This window comes from Perkinsus marinus (genome assembly GCF_000006405.1).
Source record: "Perkinsus marinus ATCC 50983 genomic scaffold scf_1104296975596, whole genome shotgun sequence".
NCBI classification, from domain to species: domain Eukaryota; phylum Perkinsozoa; order Perkinsida; family Perkinsidae; genus Perkinsus; species Perkinsus marinus.
Window position 1 is genome coordinate 275,113 of NW_003200720.1, and position 18,654 is coordinate 293,766.

The 18,654-nt window shown below is 49.5% G+C and overlaps 3 protein-coding genes and 1 non-coding gene across 4 annotated transcripts; 2 read left to right on the forward strand and 2 right to left on the reverse strand.

The window, feature by feature from the left end:
- Positions 1-3,994: 3,994 nt before the first annotated feature.
- Positions 3,995-4,162, forward strand: Pmar_PMAR025557 (hypothetical protein; the record flags this gene model as incomplete). Its single annotated transcript, XM_002765168.1, has 1 exon — positions 3,995-4,162. A coding segment is annotated over one exon (168 nt), but the record flags the coding sequence as incomplete, so codon positions are not given.
- Positions 4,163-6,407: 2,245 nt separating this feature from the next.
- Pmar_PMAR025558 (conserved hypothetical protein) lies at positions 6,408-6,912 on the forward strand (the record flags this gene model as incomplete). The annotated part of the gene is made up of 4 exons (XM_002765169.1): positions 6,408-6,452; positions 6,503-6,599; positions 6,649-6,722; positions 6,769-6,912. The coding sequence occupies 4 exons, from the start codon at positions 6,408-6,410 to the stop codon at positions 6,910-6,912; spliced, it is 360 nt and encodes a 119-aa protein (XP_002765215.1).
- Positions 6,913-7,399: 487 nt separating this feature from the next.
- Pmar_PMAR025559 lies at positions 7,400-7,473 on the reverse strand. The gene has a single exon. It is a non-coding gene; the product is annotated as a tRNA-Val (tRNA).
- Positions 7,474-14,146: 6,673 nt separating this feature from the next.
- Positions 14,147-14,521, reverse strand: Pmar_PMAR025560 (hypothetical protein; the record flags this gene model as incomplete). Its single annotated transcript, XM_002765170.1, has 1 exon — positions 14,147-14,521. One exon carries the CDS (start codon positions 14,519-14,521, stop codon positions 14,147-14,149), a length of 375 nt encoding a protein of 124 aa, XP_002765216.1.
- Between the last annotated feature and the right edge of the window lie 4,133 nt (positions 14,522-18,654).

The window sequence follows — 18,654 nt, forward strand, 5'->3', positions numbered from 1 at the left end:
CCTGTGGATGCTGACCACTCCATCGTCCAATAGTTGTGTGGTGTGGAATCCGTCTGCCCAATGTGTTCCTCCTAACTATGGCTAGTAGGAGGCTGTATAATACAGCCTGTATTGTTGCTATTGTATTCGAATCCTATTTTTTCGCTAGTGTTACAAGGCAATGTCAACAGGATCCATGGTGTCGAACAGCAGCCCAACGGGTGATCAATTTTGTCAATACCATTCCAACTTGAAGTCAATGGTAGAGGGTTCAGTTAGTTAGTCGAGGGTAGTTCACCTAGGAGACGAATGTTCAACTGTTGGGGTCGTCGAGTTCGTGGACTATGGAGATTCTCATGTTCTCGCTGCATCATGATGAGGTCGAGTCGAAATTTATTTTCAAGGGAGTCGCTGGCTTCAATTTTTTGCCTGGCTCAAGATGTAGCATCATCATCTCTCCGTTCGAGCATGAGAGGTCGGTTTAGCTCTACCAAAATGTGCGGAGGGTCGTCATATTACTATATATGGTGAACTCGGGGAAAGGTTATGTCTATGTCTCTTTGGAGTCATTCGAATGACCAGGGAAGGAATGAGCTCATGTTATGATGTATGATCATGACTGAAGTTGTTGGTTCATGGTACATCACTCTGAAGTCGTGAATGCAAGGGGAACTCCTTCAAGTCGCGGTCTGACTACACCATTGATTATACTCATGGTGTTGGTCCTCATCTGTGTTATGATGAACACGTAGGTCTGCTGTTGCTACTCCTCATGGGCAATCAGGATGCTATCATCCATTACCTCAGATTTTACGTCCACACCACCACGACTCTGAGGCTTGGGCGTTTGGAAGATGTAGCATAGAGTGAGGGCCAGTACGTGCTCGATGGGCTATTCAGATTGTTGCTGAATTATTGTCCCAATTCGAGAGTCATAAAATTGCTGTTATCCAATCATTGCAAATGGGTACGTCATTCTTTTTCTAGTGGAAATCAGTGGCGTAGTTGACAGGTTACACCAAGACTGCTGAGCCGAACTCGCTCACTACGATCGAGATTGTCCCTGCTGGGGATATTAAGCCTGAAGCAACCGTATCTGGTTCAACTCGTGCAGTAGGCATTCTGGATTTCATCGTAGTTGAGATGATTGCCATCAGAGTGTTGCCCGTGGGAGAGGATCGCTGAGGCTTCCGCGCCAAAGGGCTTTCGTCGACTTGGAGGCTCTGAAGGGGCAGACCGATGTGGAATTGAAGAAAATGGGTTTCGGTAAGCAAATGCGATTGGTCATTGACATTTACTTTGGCTGGAGGAATGGACGAACGCTACCTCAACTCGATGCTGAGGAGAGTCAGCAGCAATGTTGATCGAATTCTCAAGGATATTCCTCACGAGAAGGTAAGGCAATGGGCAGTGCCAGGGGAATATGCATATGGTCAACTACATGTGTTGGTGACAAGATGAAAATTCTGGGAGGAAATTTAGGGAGGTTCCTACTGATTCCTACACATTTCTATCCGAAGTCTTACGCTAATTCTTATGGTTAGTGAGGGAACTCCTGAGCTCAGCTGAATAAAGCGAACATATATTCTGACACTGGTTACGAATACAGGGCGGAGCGGTGTCCTTTTCGGTCAAGTATTCGAGTGATATCATTTCTAGAGTAACTCTCCGTAACTGCTGATTGTATTTGGGTCCACATAACGGGTTGATACGATTCTTAATAAGAGTTATAAGTCAACAGCTCGAAAGAAGTGGAGGAGTTACACTTTGACAGTGTTTCTGTCTGTCGAGTCCAACTTCGATAATTTAGTATGGGAACGATGAACTGTACATAGATCTTCAAAATACGTGTCCAATCGAGTCGGTGTGATATACGAAATTTCATTTTAAATTCATAGTTGGAGACATGCATGGTATCAACTGATGGGCCTTTCGTGAAGCGGAAGAGGAAGCGTCTTCCTTTCAGAGGTCGGCATTGATATTATTCGCGGACACCTTCTGGGGTAAACAACAGGATAATCGACTATACGAACCATGTCCAGTGAAATGTGAATATACCAACGATCGTCAACGAGCCGGACAGGGTGATGATAATGTGAACGCTACTGCAATCTGAAGTAGTCAGTGCTTGTAGCCCATGGAGTGGTCCATCACATGGTCGACTTCCAACGTTTTACTACGGATAATAAGCCGGCTAATCAGCGTTGGATAGCCCTGCAAATTGAACCTGACAACCTCCACACTAGAATGAGAGATCGCGAACTGCTAGCCCATGTAGGGGACCTCAGCTTTGACCAGACGGGAAGGTGATCTTTCAGTTCGATGCAACGGCTAGTTCCATAATAAATGGTCATTACCCTGAAGCACAGGAATCTGGTAGGGGACCTCTTCTGTATCTTCGCATAGTGAACCTCGGATATTTCTGTCAGATGTGCAATATTGAATATTCAATTTCCCTGTGAATTCATGAGTTTGGTCTTCCATCATCAGAGTACCGTTTTCAGGCGTAGCGAAGCATATTTTGACTCCGCTATTGTCAGACTATTTTTTTGAGGATCCTCGTTTCTGGATGCCCTCGAAAGTGAGTCATTATCGTTATTGATGATCATCATTGGTTTTGGAAGGTACCATTCGAAAAACGAAGTAAAAATGCAGTCTATTTACAACGAGCATGCGATTCGCCTACGGGGCGTGCGGAATTCGTACCACTCCGCGAGTTATTCCTGATGGCGCGTGTCGTGGATGTAGGTCCGTGAATTGATGAGCCACTACCCCGTGGACAGCATGGGACCTTGTCTCCATAACAAGGACGATACTCGAGCTACCGGAGCTCCCACTGATTTACTCCAACAGTAAACCTTCGCCGTGCGTGCCTATCGGGAGGATCTGGGCGTATCTTCAGATATCTTTTTTATATTGCGATTGAGCCTTATGAACTGTACTGTTCTGATAAGATTGCTCGCGCGATGACAGTGAGGAAATCCATTCGATTAGATTTACGAAAGGATATTTTTCTCAGGGAGGAGCGATAGTTATATTCCGGGGTTGTCCGGAGGTGTATTGGACTCTACCGAACCATCGAGCTCTTATCAATGTTGATGATTTCTCGAGCGCAAAGGAGGTTGCGAAGTTAGTGACATGGACCTTTTTTGTATCTTGCATGGTTGAACCTAAGATACATGGAGTCGGTAGCAAACAATAAGACTCTGTGGTTGGAGCATACCAGTTGGTGGACATCTCCTGGAGAAATCAAGGAACACTTCATAAGATTCTCTAGATTCCAGTAGGGCAGAAAATGGCCGGAATGCGTCTCCTCTGAGTGATAATGGCATCTATACTAACAGCTTCTAAGGACTCAAGGAAACTGCCAACTCGAGCATAACGATATTTAATCAGAATGATAAAACGGAACTACCGAGGTCGAACAGCGGTATTAGGAGAATCATTGTGAATATTATGACTTTATCGTTCATCCCCCATAACGATTGAAGGTTAACCTTTTATGGATTTAGATACATGCATTCCCAATGTAGAATATGCATCTTTGCTTTAACTGGTGAGGATCCTATGGAGGTATCCTCAACGACATGGGATCAACCATTGCTCCCTGAGGGACCTCTTGATGATGCCGAAAAGAATAAGGTGAGGAGCACGATCGTCCCTGGGTGAGAATAGAAAGATCTTGAGGCTAGGACTGTTCGAGTCAGTGTTGGAAATTCCAACTGGAAAGCGAACATCCAACTTGTAATATAGCGAATATATGTTCGCTTTCCTCACCTGAGCTCAGAGGTCTCCTCACTGATTATGGGAGTTTACATACGAATGCCGATAGAAATGTACAGAAATCAATGAGAGTTTCCCAAACTTCCCTCAGAATTTTATTTTCTCACCCACGTATGTGGTTGACCATTCACTTATCTTCCTATACTGGTTGAAATCGTGAAAGATCTGGAGGAAGCTTTTGAATGAATCGAATAGCATAAATTCAGCATCACCAAAAAGCCGCTGTACGTAGGTGTACGGTTGGTCAAGCAAGGGAGAGTTTTTGAGGGAGAAGTGGCAGTCGATGGCTGAGTCGTTGACCCCCGATGGTCCTCCGCCAGAATTGGAGGAGGTTACTTTCACTACGGAAGCGTTGGTTGGGACAGGTCTAATGTGCGAGTGGAGAAAGGAGCAACGCCCTGTGGGATGCTGACTGCTACCGTCACTGCGCCACGAAATAGTTATAGGTGACCCTACGCGGAGGCAGCCCAGGGCCGTATGCTCGCTTGGCTATGGCGCAGCGTAGATGTGAAGAGCTTCGATCGGGTTGTCTGGGAGTGCAGGCCTATCAAGTTGGTGGGTGGAAAAATGGGGGTCCCGGGGATCGAACCCGCGATCTGTTAGGTACTCACCGTTTCTGGAAGGTCGGTGCGGAGATCGTTGAGAGTGATACAGTCAGCGTCAGCAAGATACCTGGATATGAGGTCGCAGCTGAGACTACGTGTCTCAGAGATAGATCCTCGGTTCGATTCTTCCCTCCTTCATTTTCCGTTTAGCAGCCTTGTAGAATGTACGCACGCACAGAGAGAGCAATCAGCCCCATGTGCAGGTTTCGCTGAAGGAGGAGTGCCCATCATCGAAGGCTCCAGTAGCCGACAATACCCAGTGTGATTGGCCTCGACATACAGACAGGTGTCACCATCGTGTCACCACTAGTATGATGTTCCCTGATAGTTACTTGGAGGGTTTAGTAGAATCAGAAGGAGGCATGACATATCCTACTATAGGAGGTCCGATCACTGAGTCGCGTGGGTGAGCTCGTCCTCATTCAGAAGCTATGAGGAGGTGTACAGCAATGGGTCGACGATGCACTGGTGTTACACATAATCCTAGGGAGTTCCCAGTTGTCTTTTCTCTGCGGAGGTGGGTTAAGAGAGCTTCGCTCCACCAAAGTTTTCTCGTCGCAGTGGGAAGCAAATTCAGCGATCTCCGTCTGGGGAGGTATCTCACTTTAAGCCTCCTTGTGCTGATGCGATACGCTGATCATGTTCGTGTCCTTCAATGTGGTGGGTAGGAGTGGCGTTGATTCAATAATCCTATGGGGTACAATCTTGGGGTGGTTCGCGGAGGAGTGGTATGAGAGATGATCCCAACAGTATCCTCATGTTGTCGGCCTCCGCTTTGCCACCATCCACGGTGAGGCCTGGCCTCAGCCTCCCGCCTCCGCAGGGTTCCGCTCTTGATCAACTCGGCGATGGCAATCGAGGGTAGTCCTCCCCTTTAACAGACGGCTCATGGGTTGGCCTTCAGGCAGATGAGGCCATCGACTGGACAGAGTCGTCGGACATCTCTTCCCTCGAGGACTCCTGGCTCTGCTGGGTCATCATCGATACAGCTCGACAGCAGTGCAGGGGATGCGAGGTATAGTTTATCTCTTCGTTGGAGGACTTGTTCATTGACGCTGCTTTGCTGAATCCGCACTTCGCGATGGGAAAAAATCGGATGTATTGAGTCCCTGTTGGTGTCTCTAGGATAGTTCTACATGGTTTGCGAACTAGATTGCTCACGAGCACGTTTTCAACATGATCGGCTACTTCATCGTAAGTTCGGAAAATTTATCAAAAGCAGTCGGTAAAAAGTTAAAAGGAAGACATTTTTTGCAAAAAAGTGGGTAAATTATCGAAAAAATTCAGGCAAAACATCAAATTGATCTGGAAATGTCGTGGTCTTGGGTTACTAGCTCGTTCTTATTCCTTGGAAGTGGACGGATTCATTGCTGTCTTCACACTCGTTCAATCTTCAGGTTGGGCTGTCTCCCAAAAGTTATCACATCAGAGGGCGAGCAAGATTGTGCGCACGGCGAAGATTTTGATTGGACCACAGTGGGGTGTTGATGACGAAGATATCTTTTCTAGTGCTGACCGTTGTCAGGTCTGTGAGCAGTCACTACATGCTTTCAAATCGATAGCACAGGTCAACTAGAGCACTGTGGGAATGTTTAGGGATATTCAATCATGTGATTTCAGTTGCGACTGTGTAGGGAGGAGGAGGATGAAATAAGGAACAATAAGGATTGGCCTTATCTGTGAGCGGAGTGAAGCTCTTTTTTGATGCAACCGTCATATACAGGCCGCCTCCGAAGGACCCTCGACGACCTACCCTTTGCTTGGATGTTGACGACACACTCACGTTGATGTCCTATGAATTCTTATACCAATCAGGTGATCACTATCTCGTCTACGCTCCGTCGTCCCTCTGGTCGTGATGATGGCCTTGTGATGTCTTTCGCTCTTCTATTCCCTGGTGTAGCCGAATCACTCGGATCGATTGAGGGACGTTGAATCTTCCGAGGGCTCCAAAGAGTCAATCAGTATATCGCGTGGTTGTGGTTAAGCAAAACCGAGATAGGTCACGAACCCGAAGACGAAGAAAGCTCCCAGGGTTTTATGAGGGTCTATGCCGATCCTTCAGACAAAGAAAACTCGGAATCAGTAGGGAGCCCGGCCCTCTTGCTTCCCAACATCACTGTCATGCTCATCAGGCGTACATCTTCCTCCGCCCATGGGTGAGGCTCTTCCTCACTTATTGGGCCAGTAAGTTCGAGATCGTTATCTTCACGGCTGGGTGTAAAAGCTATGGTGAGAAGCTGACGGTGGAGGTCTCGGAAGGGGACGTTTGTCTCGTCAGCTGATCAGGTTGTGGACTTCCTCGATCCGCATGGTGTGTTGGTATCACACAGACTTTATCGTCAGCATTGCACGGTACGAGTCCCCGTTAACCTGCTGGATGAGAATGTCCTCCCTTTAGGAGTTCTTCGACAACGAGAAAGAATCCACTATCCTTGTGAAGGACCTGAAGTGCCTTGGGAGGGATCTCAAACGAACCGTCCTTCTGGACAATAATCTGTATTTGCCTCGGTACGTCGAAAGTGATGAGGCCATCCCTTCATAGGTGTTGTTTTGCATTCCATCTTGACAATGGAATTCCAATTAAGAAGTAGGTCGTCATCGTCGTGACATCCGTTGAATGAGTAGACAAAGCTGTAGTTACCTTGGTGACTATCGGGACCGAGAGCTGAGCAGAGTGAATAGAGTGTTGGACACAGCCCTGTTGGCAATAGACCTGACAGGGAGTGTACAACCCCTCCTTAGACGACTGTTAGTGCTCCTTTCGGAGTGAGTCACATGTTGATCAAAGATAGCAGGTTTAAAATTCATCCAGCGTATAAAAGCTATGTGAGGCAACATGACGATGATGGAAGCAGTAGTGATTATGGTGATGAAGCCACACCATCTATTGCGAGTGGAATGTCGACGCCTGTGGGAACTCGGGTTACCGATTTGGAGAAAGGTGAGGACTTGATAGATCTCACTAGTTACAGGATACGATTTGATGATTTGGCTATCATTTGAGATGATGTTAAAACGACCTGAGTGACTACTGGAATCGAGAGTCGAACTCGGGATTTATCGCGTGTGAGGCGATCGTTGTAACCAACTAGAACACTCCAGCTGTTGTATATTGTCAATAACATCAACTGGGGATTCATAGAATATTTTCGGCGACTGAATTGTTCGTATTGATGTTGAATCTCCTATTCAGTACTGTGTTGTGCTCACCACTTGGAGTCGCAAGAATCTGCAGAAGCGCTCCCTCAGGTTCAGCCACAGAAGCCACACCACGCCTGTACAGTGTGCGTCGTCAACATTACAAACAGCTCAGCGAGGGAGATGGTGAAGTGACGAGACTACACCCTCACAAGCATACCCGGCATACGGCTAGCAGCAGTAGCAGCGTTATACGGGTCGTTCATCATACAGATGGTAGAGTAAAAAGTGTCACGTGTGAGAATCGAACCTGTGCCTGGCAGGAGTAGCGGAGAGTTTGGAAATGCAGAGCGAATCGGGATCAGAGCATTTGATGTCTCCCACAGGACTGCATCAACGGGATATCGGAAAGAGAGGCGTGATCATCGAAGAGAAAGAGGGCGAACCGCCTAAGGATGTGCTTATACTGTACAACCCGAATGAAGTGAGTCAGCGAAGAGCCTCTTTGAACGACTTGTCAAATTCACTCAGACGGATCCTCATTGTTTTATACCGTCCCCATCACAATCTCCATCATTCGTTGATCATGCGAGTAAGGAGAGTAGAGCTGGTAAACGGCATGGCACACGTACCCGATGGACAGGTCATTGTGATAACATCCTACCGAGTACGTCTGGTGATGAAATCGATCCACGAGGAGAGCCCTGGTCCAACCCCCTGGGAGCGTGAGGAAGAGGTTTCGATGCTCCTTCCTGTGTACCACCTGCCTTCCAAGATACCCGAGATCGCTCCCGCCGCCGAAGTCGTCTCCAGATCGATCAATTGATTCAGTACCTGCCACCTCCCCGTGCGAGCCTCAAACAAGCAGCAGACTATCGGGTGAATCGATCGACTCTTCGTTCGTGGAGTTGTTATTGAAAGTTGTCAGGCCCTTTCGAAATCTCAGAAATAGCGAGATTCAACTCAGTAGGTCGTTCGAGTGTCGGTAGCGTGGGGAGTAGTAGCAGTCGATATTCGGTCAATCTGTCGACCCGATCTCTCCTCATGGTCACTTCACCAAACACAGGCTGCCACCTACCGAGCTATAGTATGCTGCAGCCTAGGGTATAACAAAGGAGAGAATAGTTGTTCAATTGAATGCAGTGTCCTGGCATGGCTTCCTTCCCGGCAATTAAATAAGTTGCGTTCTAATGTCTATGTAGCGGGTCAGGAGTGTGAGGACTCCCATGGTCTAGCCAGACGTCATCCGATGTTGGATAATGGCAGGTAAGTTATTAACAGCGGGAACACGTCGGTTGGTGATGTCTTCTGTGTGGGATGAACTTTTGTATGTTAATTTCCAATTCCTCTCTCATCCATCACTATTTCAGAAAGTGCAACACGCTGTTGGTTTGCCTGGAGTTGACATCCGCACCAACCCACCCGAGAGTATCCTAATATCATCGGAAGAATCGGCGTTGAAGCTGCTCGATATTGCAGACGGCTTTCGTGTAGGCTGCTACTTACTCACGGGGATACATTCTCTCTCCCCCAATATCCAACAGGTCGACACTGTAAACGACCTGGAAAGTACTCTCTATAATAGTCTTGGACGCTGGTTGCAATGGTGTACCCTCAGTTACATGTCGCCAAGGCGACAAGTTGTCTCAGACAACTGAGGGATCTCAGTCAATTCAAGTGCTACCTTTGGGTAGCAGCAGCCAGCCCATGTCCGACGACGCTCAGCGGCTCACAGCCTTGAAAGATCAGCGTCGGGAGATGCTGGCCCTACAAGAGGATATACAGAACCTTGCGTTAAGGAAAACCAAGTGAGCGGGTCAAGACGGCTTACTACTGATATTCTCTTATAGCAAGTACGCTATGGCGGAGTAGTACTGTTCTCCGTCGAGTCGGCTTCGATCTACTACGACACATACTGCCTCTATGGCTGGGATGTCATGGAGCCGATAACGGTGAGTTCTCGTTGGTCGCAGCGGAGTGCACACAAAAGTTACTATCTCAAAACTTACTCGGATGGTAACCTCCTGGTGCACGTCGTAGGCTACGACTTCTAGCCGATTTTGGGAGGGGAATGAATTCTGCTACACCGATGATTCCACTAGCGAGGAGATGTTGTAGGTTCCTATCATCACTCGGAGATCCTATACCATATTTTTCCCGCGGTATCACTGAATTCGCTATTCAAAAGATGCGGCCGTTTCAGTCTATATACTTCAGCAAGAGTCAAGCTCGCGCTCGTATTTATTCAGTACCTCCTGGCTTTACTTGACATCATCGTCACGTATGCTTTCTTTATGCTCTGGAGAGAAGACTTTTCCCCAAAAACCCTACAAGTTGTAGGGTTTTAGGGGTTTTTTTACCTGTTCAACAGGTCCTGTTGTAGGCTACAACAGGTAAAATCTCATTGGTGGTGTCTAATTTATCTACCTCCCTTGAACTATAACCACTAGTTCACATAGCGCTGAGTACAGTCAGTATGTGGTCATTAAGATGTGGCATTCTTGTTTTTGCCGTAGGTTATTTACGCCAGGCATAAGCGAAAATTGAGCGAGGCTCGGGGCTTCGATGTGGAAGTGCAAAAAGCAGTGGAGAGGGAGATTGCACTGCTGGGGAAAAAGCTCAGGAAATGATTCATTGTGAGTGCACTAGCCATGTTTGCTCGCATCATCCCTGATGTTTCTTTCGATCATACGATGGCTACAATCGACGGCCTACAATTTCCGTCAAGTCGTGCTAAGCAACGACTGTCTATCACGACTATTATCGTGTGTCTCGGACCTCGACGTCAACTGAATGATGCTAGAGGGGCCAATCCTGAATCATCTTCACAGCTGGAGTTTAACTTCCATCTTCCGTCGCTCGGTAGAGACACATTGTGTGCTACGGACGATTAGATCGGCGACAGATATATGCACTAGCATTTTCCGAGGGGAATTTTCTGTTCCTTCGTTTGCGTCAGTGGTACGACAGTTTGATTCAATCAAATTGATTGACCTGGGCAATGTACCCAAAATTCAGTGCGAGTCATACTTCTCACGTGCTCGTTCGCCTCTTTTTCATGAGGAGATTTTCGGGTACTGCGCTGGGACAAGATATTTCTGACTAGGACCTTGTGGGCCACAAGATGTGGCGAGATGTCTCGTTGAGAAGGCTTTTCTGGGCGCCTTGATCCCTCCCTAGCGTACTATCGCTAACGCATCGTTTGTGAGAGAAGAGAAAAGCTTATTGGAAACCTCAGAGTTATAGTGATATAGTCCAGCCAGATAGGAAACGGGATCGAGACATCATATTATGGGCAAAATTCTATTGTGTCCTCCCTCACATTCATGACGAAAACGTCACATCTCAAGCAAAGTTTGCCTGGCAAACTCATTGAGGGAAGAATGTGTAGAGGAGCAGATCATCTTTTCCTGAAGGTAAACGACTCAGTTCTTCGTGAACGAACAGCTCTAGCGGAAAACTCGTGAACGGTGGCTCCTCCCCATGAGGATGGCACTTTCAACATGTGAGTGCCGATACTCTTCCCTCTCCTGGGCTCCAAAACTTTAACCTAAGGTTGAGATGAATCCGGAATTCGGAATTCGAATAAGAAAGTGTAATATCCAGAGGCTCATCAGGAGCCCTCCGATCATTCGGCAGTGTTGCGTGGATTCTACGTTGCTCCAAATCAATTTGACATATAGTCTCAAAAGTTTTCTGCTCCAATTCCGGACGGTTTCGACTTGATTTCTCAATACGCTATGTCGTAGAATGATAGAAACATGATTTTACATCTTTGCTCTTATCATCGCTAGTCTGTCGGACAGACTCTGTCCTGATTTAGCCGTCCTAGTCTGGTCGCATCTTTCCCAATGACGGATTACTCCTGAGTGTGGTCGGCGACTCCTCGGAGTCTGTATTTCAATGTTCCTGAAACTACAAAACAGACTCAAAATCTCTAAGATCGAGACAAAATCCCAGTGTCGACACACTAAGTAGCAATAAGGAACTCCTATACTCGCCTTCTGTGAAGAGCCTGCTCACATGAGGCATAACACCCAGTCCGGCCTCTCTTCTGGCCTCCTCGAGGAGCATGCACTCCGTGACGAGGTGAAGTGTGCTGCCGTCAGCAGCCCCGCAGGCGCAGCTGGCGTCTGTCCTAAGCTTTTGTATACAGCGTGAATGTGGCGTCGGTAGTTCTCCAGTGGCCAACGCTATCAATGTTGGAGTAGTTCCGAGTGTGGCAAATTTTTTAGTCGCCGAGAAACTGGCGAATATCACCTGTATCGTTTTGCCCAATGAGTTTTTACAAGACTCCCACCAGATGTTGCAGGCGTCTAGTATCTTCCCTCGAACAACCCGTTTGACGTAGGAGCTGGCACACTCTATTTCGTACTGCGTGAAGAGTGCTGTAGCAGCACCACAAAAATGGTCCGCGGTTTCGTTGCCGATTATTCCAACGTGCGAAGCCTTCGCAGCGAAGGGCACCATCCAGCCGAGGTCGGCGACATACCCCGGTACCCGTGAGGTGAGACATGATCCTGCGTGCTATCGCGTTGCGCTCCGTCAGCCTCCTCGATTGCAGGGTTCTCAAGGCCGACTGCGAGTCACTTATGATAACCCATCCGTACGAAGCCTCCTCCTGGTGTGACTTGGCATAAGCGACTGCTCTTTTAAGGGCGACCGTCTCGCATTGCGCTATTGTACAGTGCAACGGAACTCTGTAGGACTCCTGGTGCACCTGCACCCGCTGACCACGGCAATGGACGACCATTGCCATGCCAGCGTGCATGAAAGGAGTGAGCGATCCGTCCGTGTAGATGGCCCGATCGTTCGGTGCTGAGCAGGCAAAACCACGGCCGCTCCCTCAGTTTCTATTTCGATGTCCAGCCCATCATACTATGGTGGCAGTGGGTGTAGTTGCCACCTCTCTACGGCCAGGTTCTCCATCGGAACGGCTTCCTCAAGCAGCTGGCTGATCCTCAACGAGTGGTCTTGCCTTGCCCTTGCCGTAGTAGCGAGATCAGCAATAGATGTGGGGGGACAAGCCCAGAGAGGGCAACAATTGCCGCGTTCGATGCCCGCCGAGGCGCTTTCGTGGCCAGTCTGGCAGCGTATGCCGCCACACGAGTTAGAAGCTTCTGGCACCACTCCTCTTCTAGAACCGTTTCCCACACCCGAACCCCATAGCAAATAAAGGGTAGAATTGCTTTCTCGTCTGTGGCGATGATACCGCGACTACCCAGTCGAGCCCGCTCAATCCCTATACGTCGCAGCCTGCGACTCTCAGGCGTCCGAGCCTCTGCACTGCGGCCTCGCATGTCTTGTTCATATGATAGCGGAAGTTCATACGCTGGTCCAGATCTATCGATAGTGAGGCCGCTCACGGTGCACCACTTGTTCAGTTTTCTCCTTCACCTTCGCCCACAGTGCGCGAATGTGCTTGCGGCTCGAGCCGCTAAGTATGATTGTCAGATCATCTACATACGCGGTGAGTCACCGCCGGTGACCACCACATCCGCTCCTTCGATTTTACGCAGATCTTCTATCAAACGTACTACACCTGCGGTGAACAAAAGGGGGACCAAACGGCTCCCATGAGGCACGCCGACCTGGAGAGTGATCGACGCCTCATGGATTCCGAATCACACGGTGACCTTTCCATTGCTCAAATAGTCCCTCACGAAAGAGATCAAGTATTCTGACACCCCTATCGATACGAGACTCTTTATTATGAAGTCGTGGCGGATGCAATTGAATGCATTCTGCACGTCTAGGCATACTGCCACCACGTGGCCGCGCTGCATGGCAGATCGGTACCGGCTGCAGATTCTATGGATTGCTTGGTCGCTTGACCTCGACCGGATAAAACCGAATATTTATTTGCAGTGTAGCGCTGAGGCGGCTTCATAGTATATCCGATCTGCGATTACTCCTTCCAGTAGCTTACACACGATTGCAAGTTGCAATTTGCAACACCACCGGCCTCCATGAATTGGCCTTCCCCGGGTCACGGTTGGGTTTCAATAGGAGGATGCCGTTCCTCTGCTTGAACTCGTCTGGATGCCTACGTTCATTTAGGAGCCTCGTGAAAGTGTCAGCCCATACTCCTTTCAGCTCAGAGAATGTTTCTTTCAGAGTTTGTTAGTTATCTGTCCTCCCCGGGGCACCGTTTTTGAGCCTGGCCACCACCAGCTCCAATTCCGGCACGGTGACCGCCGGGACCGCTCCCTCCGGACCCAGTTGTCGGATGCGCCACAGCAAGCGGTGTCCCGAGTCAAAGCTCGGGGATAACCTATTCAGGATGAATTCGGCTGTACTATGATGTTCTGGACATCCTTCCGGCTGTGAAGGTACGGAAGAGGTCCTTGGGGAACGAACAAGCTTGCAGTAGTCCGGCAGCCCTTCAAAGAACCTCACGCGCGCTCTTCTCTTGGCGGCAGTGATTCGGTATGCACTGCGCAACTCCTTCAGCTGTTGATCTAGATCACCACTAAGACCTCCTCGCGAGAGACTGCGGTAAACCTCCCTTTGAAGCCGTTTGAGTTGCTGTTTCATCTTGTCCAGCCGTTTTGACCACCATCCAGGTGTCACTCTGCACGCAATCATAGGAGTGTTGTCTTGGACCGTGTGTGACAACTCGGCCGACGGCCGAGTTGTCACTGACGGCCGACGGCCGTCACAGTGACCGCGGAAGCGGATGGGTGTCTGGCCACGAAGTGACGCATCCGTTCTTTGACGGAGCCGATATCGGTTAGCCTCAAGGCCAATCGTTGCGTGGTGATGGATGTCAATTTCAGAGCAACGATGATCAGCTTATGGTCGCTACCGGATTCTTCTGTGCTGACTTCCCAATGAACCGGGTTATTCCATTTCCGGACCGCCGTGACGCCAATCCAGGAATGACCACGCCCACCACGGAATGTCGGACGAGATTCAGGGTCATTAACCACTTGGAAGCCCAAGCTATCAAAAAGAGAGAGCAGTTCAGATCCACGGGCCCATGCTTGGTTTGTAGAGTTCATAGAGCTCATTCTTGAGCCCCGTAGTGTGTGCCATGCGTTCCCATCCGCGGCTAGGATTGAAGGCAGCCTCCAACTGGGTGCCCGATTCGCCAGCGTTTCGCACACAGAATTCCTTCTAGTCGTATCAGTGGGATGCAAGTACATCGAAGCGACTATGAAGCCTTCAAGTGATACCACGACTAGGTCCTGTTGGCATATCAAGGCTGTCGACTGGAGATCTTGGCGGACGAGGACCGCCACGCTTCCCGAATCGGTCCGGAAGGGCAGGTACTTGGTTGTGAGCTCGCCGAGATCTGCTGGGCATTCCTGCAGAGCCAGACAGGATGGAAGATTGGGGCAGGTTGAAAGGATGCCCATGATGCATGAGAGAGAGAAAGGCCTCTTTCCACAATTCAATTGGTAGATGAAGGTCATTGCGATGGCCTCGGACCTGTGCGCTCATCCGCTGGTCGCCCAAAGTCTGTTCTTCGGTGCAGGCGTGCGAGCTCGACCTTCGCCAGTGGGCAATTGGGGTCCGAAGCTTGGTGCCATGGATCTACAACCCGACCTTTTATCAGGCCTTTGTCGATTTTATCATTGTGATCTAGGCATGTGATGCATTGCACATTTTGTGAATCACATTCAAATCGTTGGTGATTCCCCGCGCATTTGCAGCATCTTGGGGTTGTCCCTTCTGCTTATCTGGACATCTGGCCATTATGTGGCCTAGTTTTCCACAGTAATCTCAGCATGGTTGGCCCGTTGCGGTAGTGAAAGATGTTAGTAATTTGAAGAATTTTATCTTCTTAATGCCACGATCACGCAAACGGCCGTACATATCAGGTGCGGTGGTCAACACAATGTGTGACGGTCGCCAGTAGAAGCTCTTCACGGCAGGCTCGTCAGCAGGCCGACCCTCCTGGGTTGGCACGATACCTGGATTGTCCTTTCTGAATGCATCGTCGATAGCTTGCAGCGAAGATGATCGGGGGCAACTCGTATTGAATAGGATAATCCTGGGCCATAGTGATTCTCGCTGTTTCGCGGACCAGTCTCGCATAGCTGAAAGTGACTTGCATGCGAGATCCATCTCGTCTCGGTTGCTACTTTGAAGGCTTATCCCGAGACCGGGCCCCACTGGAAAGGTCGATAGTATCGACATTGGTATCGACAGTGGTATCGACTCGATACCACTGTAACTGTCTCTGGGAGCAGGCTAAGTGCCTGCACTCTGAGCTCTTGCAGTTTTCTGGGCGTTAGCGGTGGACCCGCCACTTTAGGAAGAAGCTCGATGACCGTCCCACCTGCTGTTGCCTTGGCTTTTCGAAGAGCTAATTTGGGCTTCTTGGGTGCCAATGTAGGGGTGAAAAGGGTATCCGCTACGTTCCCGTCATTCTTTCTGCTAGCACGTCGCCGGCCGGCCGGCTTTTTTCGTAGCCCGGGTGGCCCCGGCCCTTTGCTCCCAGTGACGACGGAACCAGAATTTACTGCCCTTGGAGGTGTAGCAGTTCGTCTCGGCTGTGGCCCAGTGGTCGCTCCATCCTCTCCTTGGGTACTCGGTAGCATAGCTGGCGGTGCAATCTCAAGTCGACTTCGAAGTTCGCGAAACCTAGATTGTGGTTTATCGCGAGGAGCGGATAGCGGTGGTGAGGGAACCGGTTCTCTCGGGTGAACGCCCCTTTCTAGGATCGCCTTATCCTTCGGTGCTGAGGAGCCCACCTGCTCGATATTCTTGCCAAGCGATTCCATTTTGGTTTCAATCAGTGAGAATACTGAATCACCAATTTCGGCATAGGAACTTGTGAGTAGCCCTAGTACTGACTTCAATATTTCTAGGGCGGACTCTGCAGAGACCGTGTTCGGGTCCCTGTTACTAAGCTTCTTGAGTGCTTCTTGCAAAGAAATGAGTCTATCGATGCCCGGAGAAGTATCCGCCCACAAAATATGTTGTTTTCTATGACCTCTCGCAGCTGATGCTACGGCTGGGGACCCCAGCCTGGGGTCAATTGAAAGCGACCAGACTTCTTCCCGACGATGCGGGGCGGGGTGTCTTTCGGGTACTCGTCGAGCTGTCCTCCACAAAACGGGAGGAGAGGGAGTTTGGGAGTCTCAATCTCATCAGAATTTACCGTTGTCCGGATAATTCCTTCAGGCATCGCCACAGTTACCAGTGGCGATTCGCCTACCATTTCCATTGGTGAGTCCCACGCTATAGCTAGCTCCTCTCCAATTTTCTTCTGTCGAATCTCTGCCGATTTCTTTTTCTCGGAAAAGCTATCAGACTCGGATCCATCAGTTTCAAAAGGATTTTTGTGGCGGTCTGCCGCTAACTATTCCACTTCCCACCTGACTGAGACCATGTGAGGTCCCTCCCACCGGTGTATCCATAGCTGTGTCTCTTACCTTCATGTCCTCCTGCTCTGGAGGATGGCTTGGCTTGCTCCGATCGGCGCCAACTCTCTCCACGCCGGACAATGACTCGGCTGGCATGGTTATAGGGGCGAACAACTTGAGCCTTGAGCCAGATGGCCCGAGGGTGCGTGAATCACGCACCTCGTGGTGGTGTTGGCGCACGTATGCACGAATCTCGATCGTCCAGTATTCGTTGCATGAAACGGCCCACAGCCTTCAGGCTGAAATGGATAAGCCTTATCACCTATTATGGCTATCCCAAGTGTTGTTAAGTCAACCAGTGCGGGTGTTACTACTAACAGGTGGACCATCACGCATTGTAATGCACCGAGTCGGTGCCACCGACACGCAGGCTCACCGTGAGCCGCTCACGCATGCATCGTAGCGTAACTTCTCCCGCAACTAAGCTACACCCCTGATAAAATGGTCTCATTCATCCCATTTATCATCGCTCTCGTAGCTGGCTCAAGCTTTCCGCGTGAGCTATCGAAGACAGGGAAAACATTATGCCCCAAGGGTAGTGGGAACCAGGAGTACGGATACGTGCAAACAAGCCCCTTGCACAGGTTGGTGAGTCTGAAGCCGTTGCAGACCATTACCGTTGTGGTGCTGCTACTCCTGTACCAGCCTGATACTACCAGGTACTTCTACACTATCATACAGGCCGATGGCAATCCTAAAACGGCACCGACCTTCTTATTCTGCGCTGGTGGTCCCGGTAGCAGCAGCCTTGCAAGTTTGTTGGCAGTTACCGGACCATGTCGCATAAATGGAAATTCGCTCATCAACAACAAGTTGGGTTTATGCACGTTCAGTAGCCACTAGAAGCTTCCGATGCCCTAGGTTCTCATGGACGAGACAAGCTAATGGTATCTGGGTCGATGCACCGATACCTGCAGGTTTCAGTGAAGGACCTCTCACTCAGGGATGGGAGAATCTAATATTAGACCTGTGAGTTGACCCAACAACAGTAATGACGATCCAGTCGGATTTCTTGCAGGGTGGACTTTGTCAAGAAGCTCTTCGAACAACATGAAGACCTAAACAGGGACGTGCATCTAGTCGGCCTCTCGGCGTCGGGTAAACTCCGAGGCGATCACATCACCGGAAATAAGTGTATAATATCCTTCCCTCAGCCTCGATGCTGGCCACGTTGGGGGCGCGGCTGGTCAAGTCTGTCGGCTTCAAGGTCAATCTGGTTGGAGTGATGATAGTCTCTGGAGTAGTATCGCCTCTAGCTATGTAAGGTTTTCGTGACATGTGGCATGTGTGATGAGGACCGTCCCAGATATCGAGGAAGCTTACAGATGGCGCAGGACCACAATTTGCTACCTTCGGCCGAGTTGAGTCGTTTTCTCGCTTAGTCGTGAAGCTGTACTTCCTCTCAGAATCGACAAGATGAAAGCAGGGCTAGTCCAGTGTGAAAAACAACTAGCAGAGTGCAATCGTAATGGCCCCGGACGGACTCCGATCTCAGGTGAGCTCAAATGATGAATTTCGTATCCACAGTTTGCTTCCGATGTCTCAATGTTTGCCACCGAAGGGGATATTCCCCCCCAAACGAAGTGCTGTGTATTTCTCGCGATATTAGTTTACTGCAATCGAGCTCGGATGACATGTAATCGGAACACTAATAGGCGCCTCAGTGCAGCAGGAACAAGCTTGTAAGTGGGTCGACATCTAGGTGGATGCATTTTGAACGCTGAGATACGGTGTAATGGTTGTTTGTCCTTATGCCATCTATCAGTAGG